Genomic DNA, 11,756 nt, shown 5'->3' with positions numbered 1-11,756 from the left:
TTAGACAGCAAGCAGATATAGAAAAATGAAAATGAACAAACTGAGATTATCTACTGCCAAAATACGTCAGTGTTCCCAGGGGCTGGGAAGGCAGACAGCAGCAAGCTGGCAGGCCAAGAGAGGAAGGTTTCTGCTGCTGGGAGTGAGGAGAGATGGAGCGTCTTGAGCACACAACTTCCTGAGGGGCCAGGTTTGGCCACGAGGAGCTTAAAAACTGCTGTTTGCATCTACCATGATGATGGGAACAGCGTATATCTATCTGTATGTGCTCTTGGTAAAAAAGCATCACTGCACCTCTAGGGAAGTCCATTTCCCCCGACAGGAGCAACCCTGCAAAGCCTCAAACACAAGCACGCATCTTGCAATACAGGGACAAGAGTTCCTATTTTGAAATGCGGGCTTCCACTAACTTTTAGGCGTTACTGAGCTTTGCAGAGGCAACTTCCTATGGCTAAAATCATCAAACAATTTAACTTCCTGTTCAAGCATTGCCATTACAGTGGTTTCACTTGGCTGTGTATCATGTGCTGCGGAGGGAGGAGGAGAGAAGTTGTGTGAGCAACTGAAGGTGCAGTCTGGCCCCACAGGGAAGGAGCGCTGGTGGTACGGGGCCCTGGGAGACGTGACAGTGCCTGAAGGGGGTGGGGACAAAGCATCAGGCCCACCATTAGCACCATGCTCCTGGAGATCCTCGTGGTGCTCTGCTTCATCCCCACTGCTGATGTAACAGGTAACAACCCCCCCCCCCCATTTCAATCCTTTCCACTGTTTTCCCTCGTTGTGATGATCAGGGGGGAAAAGGACTAGAATAGCTTTGAATTAATTTTCACAAATCATTCTGTGTTTGGATGAAAGGGGAGAGATCGAGCGTGCTGCTAAGACTGCACATGGAGCAACTTGATATTACTAAGAAGCTGATTTTTTTCCTGCCACAAGTGTCCTTCCAAGATAGGATCCAAGAGCTTTCTTTTAATTTGACTTGTCTTTAGATGCATTTGGGAATTGCATGCATAGATAGAGGAGGGTTTATTTCACCTTCCCCCAGGCTTTACAGATTTTGCTCACAAGTGCCTTCTCTTTGGGGGCAGGAAGATTGAGCAGACCTGGTGCCAGTGCCTCTCTTGGGTCAGCCTCTCCATCACCCCCAAGTCTTATGTGCAAAGCTCCAGGGCCCACCATGGACTGGCTTGGTATGATGGGCTGCAGAGCTGAGCCCACCCACATCTTCACAGAACTAGCAAATAAAAGGACCAAAAGCAGAGTTGCTTACTGAGCTCAAAAATGGGACGATGAGGATTGCTTTGTGCATTGTCCAGAAGTTTATTGTTATTTACAAGATATCTAGCTTCTTTCTGAGAAGATCTTTAACAACATAAAGTATCTATTTGTGATTTTGAAATCCTGAGTCTTAGTGAATCTTTCTGAATCTCCAGTTGTGGCTGAGAGTATTTTGCCTTGCTGTTGTCTTGCTGATGCAGTGTTCGTATGTTCAGAGTTAACAAGTCTTTCCAAGGGGTACATCAAAATGCAAAGCAAGGCAAGAGATGATGGCTTTTGCTAGGATAATCTTGAGACAGACAATTTTTCAAACCACTGGCCTGTGAACTGTTGTTATTGGGTTTTCTCCAAATATCAGAGTTTTGTATTTTATAGGAAAGTTACAGATAGGAACAAAAATGTTTTCCAGTGCAAAACTTTTCACATATAGAACATCTTTAAAGGTTTGCTTTTTCTGATACAAGCGATACAACTGAATCCATTTTTTCCTTATTTCTGCCTTACTGTTCTATAATTGTTTTCTCAGTGGAGGCATTGTAATTTGCATGACACGATCTACATTCCTTTAAGAGATCATAGGCTTTTTCTTCCTTCTCCTTTTCCCATGTTTATAATTCTGTGTTTGCAACATCATAATTATTTCCACAATGGGCCCGTGGTTGTCAGAGAAGAAACTTTCAGAAGGGGACAAGTATCAGCAATGAGTTAAACAGTTTTAAAGACATTTCTATGAGGTGCGGACAGCTTTTGAGCAACTTTTTTGCATTGCAACAACATAAAATATAGTGTGGGGTTATCAGATACAGGGGTTATGCCATGGCTCTGTAGACATTTATAAACTTGCTTTGCATGAAGAACTTAAGTTTCTCCAATTGCTTCACTGAGACTGTCCAACTGCTTAAAAACAACACGAGGAACTTGCTTCTCAGGGATCTCAGGTTTTTTCATATCTTTTCTCCACCTCTTAATTTCTATCGAGATGATGGATCCTTAGTACACGGAAAACATTAAGGCAGGTCAAAACCCTGCAGGACTTCCTCAGGCCTCAGGTATTTTGGGGAAGACAAAAGAATTTGTCCCATTCTGCTGTTGTTAGACCGTGCTACTGAGTGCTGCAGGTTGAGTTGGAATCATGAGAAGAGACTTAACAGATCAGTTTGTTCATTTTGCTTTTGCAGATACACTAACATTTACAAAGTTCGACCTCTCTCCCTTTTTGTTGGCTAAATAATTACCTTGCTATAGCCTATAAGAGAGGCAGGTAGACCTAGTTGCCTGTCCCACGAATTTTGTGAAATTAGTAGTGTAAGTGGGTTCCCACTGCAGTGCACCACAAATTACCTCATTGTTTTACTACCTGCATAACCTTCTGGCTTATGGTCTCTGGGTGTTAAAATCAACCTCTGAGCCACTAAGGTTACCAGCATGCAGAAGATGTATGAGGTGAGGTTAGCTGAGATTAGGGTGATATCAACCAATTCTTGATTAAAAAAAGACCAAAATCACAAACTGACAAGAAACCCCCTGTGTTCACAGTGGGGTTTTTCTTGTCCGTTTGTGACAAGTGTCAACTGGGCTTTGTGTAGCTATGTTTCCTGCAGTACTCACACCAGAATAGGAAAGATTAGCAGAAAACAAGTCTATAACGGCTACAAGGGGAAGCTTCCTCCAGCTGCACATTATACACACAGCTGGGTGACCAAAAAGCAAAGTAAAAGAGAAAGACCCACATACCTGGGAAAGAGAAGTTAAAGTAATTGATCAACAGACTAGCAGCAGCAAAACTGGAATACCTTTGTTTATAGCATAGCTGTGTGTCTTTCTGTTTGTGGATTAAATAAACTCCTTTCAGGTTTTCCCCTACCCCCCCAGGAACTTAACTAGGCCATTTTTTTACTTTACTTATAGAAATCCCAACTTATCCCAGATTCCTTGCTCCGGCAAAAAGCTCCTTGAAGTCAACTGGCATGGAAAAGAAAAAAAGGAGAGTACAAAATATTTTTAGCAGAATATTTTTTCCAATAGCTGATGATGATTCATGGAAAGTTCTGGAAAAAAACCCTCAAAATAGTTATTTTCCGTACCTTGTCGACTCTATTTCACTTTTTTGGCAAATAAGAAAGGAAGGAAAAAAAGTCAATGAAGTTTTGCTTGTATCAGGGGTCCATCATTAGAGAGTCGGTATTTTATGGATATTATCTGTGGATGGCATTTTTTTTCATGATGCAAACCTCCCTCACATGTCCAGCATGACGAATAAGGTATAAAAAAGCTTATCAAGCATTTAGAGATCTCACACACCACTGCATACAAATCATACGATCCTGGGAAACTTGTAGCCTGTGTACACTGACTTAAATGATTTTACATTTTCAGACTTCACAGCTTTTTGAAACTGACAATGATTTTTTATAAGTGCCATTTTCTTGGCTGGGTAAGGCCAAGATATAGATATTTATTACTATGCAGCATGACTGAACACAGCTCTGGAAATGGCAATCATAACCCTATTTAGGGGAAAGCTAAATGGAAACACATACTAAATGTTTCAGAGTTTCACCATTTTAATAAACCCAAAGTGACACTTACGAGAACAACTATGAAGGCAAAAGCAGCCTCAGCCCATCTTTGCTCAGAATGGTCCAGATCCTACTAAGAATATAATCAAATCCTATCCAGATCACAAGTGAAGTAAGGGATGTTTGGCCTTACTCTGTCTTACCCATGAAACTAATACACATTTTGGCATGATTTACTTTCTTCAATTCAAAAAAAAACCAAGCCTGGAGGAGGAAGCGGGTCAGTCTAACACTCCTGTGTGGCATAAGCCTGCCTTGCCCCTGCTAGCATTGCAGCCCAACTGATTCATGTGGTGCTAATTAGTTCCTACAAATGACAAAAGATCTCCTTCAATCAATTTAGATGTGAACTAGTAGAGCCACTTTGTGAAAACAGATTTGAGTGTTTAGCTTAAATCACGTAGGAGCAGTCTTCATTTAAAGTCTTCACAAATACACTTTTTCCTGGTGCTGAGCCATGCTGCATCCCAACATCAGCAGCATGGGGCTGGGTTATGCCAAGGCAAACAGACCAGACCATAAACCCAAGAGGTGGAAATAAGTTGAAAGAACTTACTTTTTTAGGTGGGTGTATCAAAAGAGACTGGTTGCAAATTAGCACAGTGTCATGGCAGGGACATAAATAGCCCAGAGCTGTAGTTAAGCAGTGGTTCTCAAGGCATGAAGCTAGGTACTAAACATCAGAAATCCAGATTATCTGACAACAACAAAAGGTTGGGGGAAGTTATTGATGTCTGCAGATGAGCCTAAAAAACTTTTGAAGGTGGTCCCTCAGGGATGAGATTTTAGTGCCCTTTGTCTTTCCTTTGGCCATAGTGAAAATCTGAACAGGCTGAGCAATAAACATTGATTAGTTTTCTATAAGTACTTGCAGTAGAAAACAGGCAAGCATTTTTCTGAAGTGTAATGCTTCTGCAAGTGCCTGTTCCAGGATGCCTATTTTGGTTTTAAAACTCTGTCACAGGCACTGAATACACCTTCAGAAGAGACCTTTTCTGTCTCAGTCAGGGTTGTACTGGTGGGCACTATTGCAGCGCAAATCAGAAGATTAACTGTCTTGAGTGGGATGTGTAGAATTCTGCTGTGCTAAAGGTAGAACAATTCTACTGCAGACGTGTACATTGCCACTTAGGCCAAAGATCAATTTTCTGGCCAACAAAAATATGATGAAATACCTTGTCTAAAGGGGTGGAATCCAAACCTCCCCCTTACTAATGCCTTATAAGCCTATGTGAGAGCTTTTGTTGGAAAATGCTGATTCGATGAAACTGAAATGTTTTGTTGAAATGTCTTCATTTCAATGAAAATTCACCACAGGCAGCAGCTCAAGTAGAAACCTGCCTTGTCTGTTATTAATCTACTGCTCAGTTCCAGGATTCCAAGATCTGTGTTTTTTTCTGCTGGAAAGCCTGGAAATGCTCATCCTTCATCAAAACAAGAAGTTTCACAGTGTTTAGGTTCCCTGCAAACATGGGATTTCAGAGCTGTAATGAGCTCTGCTCAACCCCACATGCTAACTATGTAGAACAAAGAAACACAAGGAGGATAGACTACAGTCTTTCTTTGCTAAATCTGAGGCAGTAGAGCATTCCCTGTCTCATGGCTTCCTGCTCTCATGAGAAGAAAGGGATGGTAAACAAGACTTTCAGTGAGAAAATGAACAACTTCAGCAGTTTCATGGGCTGGGCTGATAACTAGAGAACCTGCTAGCAGTAGGTTGTTTCTACTGCCCACACCCTACCACTAGTCTTGGCCATCTTGTGCATCTCTGTGTTTACTTTACTCCCTGGATCACGTTCATCCCAAAGGAGTATCCTGTGCAAGAGGTTGGGGTACTCCATCTTCTTGTGTAGGTGTGAACACACTAAATGTAGCCTTCTGGTCCTAAATATTGCTAAACATGGTGAAATACTTGTTTTCTGGGCATTCTGGATCTGGCCTCCTTCCAATTCATTTCCCTCACTAGCCTTTTCTTAAGTGTCATCACATGGATTAAGTAGAAAGAACATAGTTTTTGCAGCAGATTTCGAGGACAAGAGATACAATCGTAATTCTCACAACCACAGCAATTCTCAGAGATGTACAAAAAGCTACTAAGACCTCATATGAGCTGAGCTTGCATGAAGGGTTACACAATCATATACACACACAAAAGGGCTGTCCTTAGTTCTGGCAAGTTCCTAGCCTGAAAGCCAAACCTCCCTTCCTCTCACTTACAGGTCACCATTTGAAAAGAAGGGACTTGTTTGTACAGGATGATTTTTCTTGGAAGAGGTTGTCTTTCTGCATAGTCCTTGCAGTGTTTTGTTGTTTGGCAGGTAGTAGCACAGAGGTCTATAATGTCAGAAAACATTTCCTGTTTATGTATTAGTTTGGTCAGTTCAAATTGAATTATACCTTCATTGATGCTTTTTTGCAGGCCATTCAAGTGCTAAGTGCCAATGCAGCATCAAATTAGTCAGCTCCTGAGTCCTTTGAGAGATTAAGAATCTACTACAGCTGCTAGCTAGAGAAATTACTTATTTTACATTAAAATGACAGCAGTTCATGCTTTCAGTGCTCATTGTCTAAGGTCCGAACCCTTGAAATGGTTCAGCAAATCCACCTGCAAACTCTTCAAGTCTGTCATATGATTAAAAAGCAAATGTATAAATAATATTCTCTTATCTGACTGCTAAACTAAGCATTTAATTCACATCAGTTTCACTCCACAATGTCCCCTGGGAAACTGCTTGCTAAGGAAAAGGTAGGCTAAGGTGGCCTTATATGTATACACATGCGCACACATTGCAGAGTAGCCTTCTGACCCCTGATGTTAAATCTTTATCACATGGGCCACTTTCTGTACCAGCGTTCTGGCTTTGAAGAAAAACACTCTTGCCTTCACACTCTCCCCTAGTGACTATGTAGTTATTTATTTAGAGGGGGATTGTGGCAACAAGAGCTCCTGTGAGAAATTGCTTCTGCAACTTGGTGGTTATGTACTCCCTGGTAGGAAGTGTCAGCAAAGGAGACGAGTTGTGGAGAAGAGTTGCATGGGAGGACGTGTGGTTCTGAAGTCTCATACTGTATTTTATAAACAAGTGTTTTCTCACTTTCTCCTCTCCCTTCCAGAAAACAAGATTTTAGTAGCTCAGAGTCCTTTGCTCACTGTAGCTAACAAAAATGCAACTCTAGTCTGCAACTACACATATAATGGAACGGGGAAGGAGTTTCGAGCTTCACTGCACAAAGGAACAGACAGTGCAGTTGAAGTTTGCTTTATTTCCTGGAACACGACCAAAATTAGCAGTAATTCAAATAAAGAATTCAACTGCAAGGGGATTCATGATAAAGACAAAGTCATCTTCACTCTCTGGAATATGAGTGCCAACCAAACTGACATCTACTTCTGCAAAATTGAGGCCATGTATCCACCCCCATATGTCTACAGTGAGAAGAGCAATGGGACCGTCATTCACGTGACAGGTAAGCTGAGAACTCTCTGTAGGCCAGTATCCTCCCTGTACACACTCCCTACATGATGGCTTAATGCAGTTTGTTTCCTTTAAAAAAAAAAAGTTGGGTTGCCTGGTAAAACTACATTCCTGCTCCAGATGTTCTGAAGACGACATCTTAAAATGATGATTAATACAAATAGTGCATTGGAACAAGGAGTAAATAAACAAAGATTGAGGGGTTTGTTTTCATGTACTTAAAGTTTTCTTTGTTTTTTTCCTTGAAGAGACACCCACGAAAATACAAGAGCCTCAGTCTGCAATTCCTTTGTGGACTATGGTGGCAGTGACTGGAGTTCTTGCTTTCTACAGTATGCTGATAACTGCAGCTTTTATTAACTACCGGGTAAGAAACTGCTGTTTTCCTTTGCTCTTTATGTTCTTTGTCCTAGTTAATTTCTCAGGCTATATTTGCTGTGCTCACCACAAACTCACTGATACCCCTCACCTCAGGATCACAGTGCTTCTTCACCCCAGCTATAGGTGCACACCCATGCTACACCCCAAAAGAGCTGAAACACAAGATGCTGTCCAGGTGGGCAGTCAGGCCTCTGCAGTAGAGTGCTAAAGCAAATAGTAATGCCATAGTGTTGGCAGTGCCCAGCATACCAGCAATACTGGAACATAGTGTCTAGCTCTGCCAATTGTCCCTGTCAGGGAAATCTGGCACTACAAGCACTCCCGGAAAAACCCTTTGAGACTAGACTGACAGAAGGAGTTCACCTACAGTAAAACAATCTTTAGGGAATGCTCAGTTGTCCCAAGACTGCCCGCACTGATGCCTTGTGCCTATCCACCAATTCCCCCAAGTATGTGATATTTCTAGCAGCTTGGCTGCAAGGGAATAGGAGCACTGTGATCTCAGTAGTCCCTTGTCTGCCTCTGTACATTAATGCTAAGAAAGCCGAGACAGTCTTATGGCTCATTATTTTTGCTTTCTAATCTCTCTGGAGAGTTGGCTGGCCCAGACCACATCCAGTTCTGCCTGATGGAGTAAAGAGAGAGTGAGGTGCAATGGAGAGGCAGCAGAAGGATATCTTCCTAGACAAGTCTTACGACTGTGATCTCCTAGAGCTGATTTACACTACTTACTCCATGTGCAAAAGACTTCTACAATGACCATAGAGAGCTCTGTTCCTTACATTCTGCCTTTCTCCTGTATCTTTGTCATTTAATAACCATTATCAACACATTAGGAGGCAGCCTGTAAAAAGGGCCCAGAGTCCCTGACAGGTTGAATGTGTGCATACAGAAAGCCACTCTCACTGCTAGTTGAATCTTGAGATCTGTTAAGTGTTTCACAAAAATATGCTTGTTCAATATATAGTTATTTCTGATGGAAAACATCAAATGGGGCATTGCCACAGGAAAATGCAGGGACAGGTCCTTCTTCGTGCCTTACTGTGGAGACTGACTGCTACGAGAGCTGAGAGGATTACAGCAAACAGCTGCTTGGTGTTACAATGGTGTGCTACAGCAACTGTGCCTGATGAGACACTGTAGCTTCAAATTCATCACAATCTGAACCATTTTCTCTCTGCTATATTAATTTGGTACCTAATGGCTACACACTGCGTTACTAACACGTCTGCCCCCAGCAAGAGTGGCAAGTCTGCACTGTGGTTTGTGCCATTTGTAGCATCAGTTTTTACCTGCTTTTATCTCTGCTGGAGGTAGTGTCCTGATAATATCTACTCTGAGCATGGATGTATTTAGAGCGTTGCTGAATGTAAACACAGCTGCCTAGAAGACATTGTGAATTGTGAAAAAAAAAAAGTCCTAAAATATGATACTTGACAGCCACAGCATGCCTGTTTCACCTGAGTTCCTGAAAGCAGCTAAAGATTCGTCTATTTACATACAGTTCTGCCTTCCCTGGAGGGAAAGGCTGCTTCCCTCTCCAAAAGTAGCAGTCTTTGATCCTGTGACAGTCCAGCATTCACTCATGCTAGCAAAATGTCTTTCTCCCATGCAAAATTGCCTTTAGGTGAATTAATAATCATATATTATGGAGATGAGCACATACAGGTAAAGCTTTTGTATTTACTGATTTATATATATCACCTGCATCACATGACTTAAACAGCATGTACCTTACATTGAACACCTTGCATATATATATGATTAATATAAAAAAAGCTTAAAATGTTTCATAGTAACTGCCCTACTCTATATGTACAGCATAATTCAGCCACCAGATTTTCTAATACACAGCTCCTCCAATTCTGCAGCATCACAAGCATATTGCAGCATATGCAAATATTTATGTACATAGAAGGAAACGTCAGTAAAAAAGGAGATTACAAAAGAAAGTATAATCAATATTAACAACAAAGCCAGGAAACACTTTACCTAACCCCTGATCAATAAAGCCTTCAGCTACACAGAAACACCAACCTTACACACAGCCTGCAGCAGTCAGAGGCTCAACTGCTGCTGTAGCCACAAACTTCCTCTATGATTACAGGCAAATTATTTCACCTGTCTTCTGCTGCTTGTATTTCTGAGAGAGATGATGCCTCCCTTGTCTCACAGGGACATTATAAAGCAGGAATTCAACAGTGGAAATGAGATTTTTGAGGCTCAGATAGTGAGACAAATAAAAGATCAATATCAGCTCTGGTTCTTTTTCCCCTCGAAGGAAGGCTCAGAACAATAAATGCATTGTGTGTTATTTCTGTAAATGGTAGGCAAACCATGATACACATAGCTTAGGCTGATTTTTCCTGCTCTTACTCTGTTTGAGATAAGCTAATTTCTTTTTTCCTCCTAATAAATGAGGACAGCCTTCACTTTTCAGGCTGTATTGCTTCTGCTGAGTCATTCCATAGCTGAGAATTGATGGTGAGAGGCATCAGTTTGTATCCTTGATTTTCAACATTCCTTTACCTGGAGAACTAACACTGTAAATCTCTCAGCAGATAAGCTGGAGACTTACATTCAGGTTGGGCAAATTCCATGGATTATTTTACGAGAATATGTGTTCTAATCTTTCTGTAAATGCATTTAAACCTGAGGCTGCCTTATAAGTATGTCTGCTTCCCTGAACCAGGATCTAGGGTCAGAACTATCAGCATTCAATATGAGAGTTCGGTGAGATGATTTATTAATTCAAAGAAGGAAAAATTAATTAAATCCATTATTAACTTGTCTCAGGTCTTATTAATACTCAACCCCCCCCTCTGTTCAAAGGATCCCTGTTCCCTTTCTTCTTTTCCTTTTTCGAATGCTCACCCCAGGCGGGACACACTAATTGCAGAAATGTTTTCACACTTCACCCTTTTCCCACAGCAGAAATACAAAAAGAATCTGTACCATCAGAGTGACTACATGAACATGACTCCCCGGCACCCACCATACCAGAAGAACAAGGGTTACCCATCCTATGCACCAACACGAGACTACACTGCATATCGGTCCTGGCAGCCATGATACCCATCAGCTGACCTGCTAGTGGCCTCGTGTGCTTCTAGGCAGTCACTTGCTCTTGGACATGGAAGGACGGCCTCTCATTTTCTCATCATGTTTGTCATTATTGATCATGGATAACTACACCATAGCAAGTATTGGCTAAACTTTGATATAATATACTAAAACAAAACCAAACACACACAAACAGGGGGGAAGTAAAGAAGGACTGTTTTCCAGGATGGCTGAAAATGAGATACAACTTGTGATGAGGGTTGCAGTGGATAAGACAGAAAGATGGAATCAGAACTCAGGGCTAGGCTCCTCCTAACACTTGTGGTTTTGCCTAGCTGTTAGGAGAACCAGAATGTCCGACCTTTCCCAATAACTGCTGCCTTAGATTTAACCCTTAATTTCCTTTCCTGTATGCCTAATCCTCAGAAACCCTTGTTGATGTTAAATATGGCAAAATGTAAAAAAAAAAAAAAAAAAAAAATCTTTTCTTCCCTACAAGGCCAGGGGACAATTTGAACTTCAAAACACATGCTTGAAAGAAAGAGGGAAAAGTCAGCCAAGCTATTAGGCTATGGCACAAATGGGCCACCAGGACAAACTACTGAACTGAAAACTACTGAAAACTACTATAGAAAACTACTAAACCTTCAATATGTGAGTCCTTAGGTTGAACACTTTGCCATAAGGCCATTTGAAGTCATGACCAAGCAACTCCACAGAGTGAGAAAGTAATCAACCTGGAGACAAAATAAAGACAATTAGGAGAGGAAGAAAGATCTGTTGTCATCACGAAGAACGCCATTTCTGTTTTGTTTGCCTCCTACAGTGAGGGAACACAAAGTCGTATGGGAAGCATTAGAAGGCACAGAGGTCAGATTTGGAGGAGAGCTTTACTTACATTTTTTGGGTTTTGTTTCTATCCAGAAGGCATTCTGCTGAGTCCTCCTGAAAACACGTGCACATCTTCTAGCACCTGGGC

General features: G+C 41.6%; 1 protein-coding gene across 1 annotated transcript; it reads left to right on the top strand.

Moving 5' to 3' along the window:
* The first annotated feature begins 610 nt into the window (after nucleotides 1–610).
* On the top strand, nucleotides 611–11,356 carry CD28 (CD28 molecule). The gene is made up of 4 exons (XM_030487184.2): nucleotides 611–730; nucleotides 6,972–7,325; nucleotides 7,582–7,700; nucleotides 10,646–11,356. The coding sequence occupies exons 1-4, from the start codon at nucleotides 676–678 to the stop codon at nucleotides 10,784–10,786; spliced, it is 669 nt and encodes a 222-aa protein (XP_030343044.1). The 5' UTR covers nucleotides 611–675; the 3' UTR covers nucleotides 10,787–11,356.
* Nucleotides 11,357–11,756: the final 400 nt, after the last annotated feature.

The sequence above is a fragment of the Strigops habroptila genome, chromosome 5, assembly GCF_004027225.2.
Source record: "Strigops habroptila isolate Jane chromosome 5, bStrHab1.2.pri, whole genome shotgun sequence".
Classification (NCBI taxonomy): Eukaryota; Metazoa; Chordata; class Aves; order Psittaciformes; family Psittacidae; genus Strigops; species Strigops habroptila.
The sequence above is the reverse complement of the archived record's forward strand: the minus strand, read 5'-3'. Positions and strand labels throughout refer to the sequence as shown.

Excerpts from the sequence above, each read along its gene's own strand:
- CD28 (XM_030487184.2), top strand. The coding sequence starts at position 676 with ATGCTCCTGGAGATCCTCGTGGTGCTCTGCTTCATCCCCACTGCTGAT. Across the intron at positions 7,326-7,581 it reads GACCGTCATTCACGTGACAG|AGACACCCACGAAAATACAA; the intron begins GTAAGCTGAGAA and ends TTTTCCTTGAAG. Across the intron at positions 7,701-10,645 it reads CAGCTTTTATTAACTACCGG|CAGAAATACAAAAAGAATCT; the intron begins GTAAGAAACTGC and ends CTTTTCCCACAG.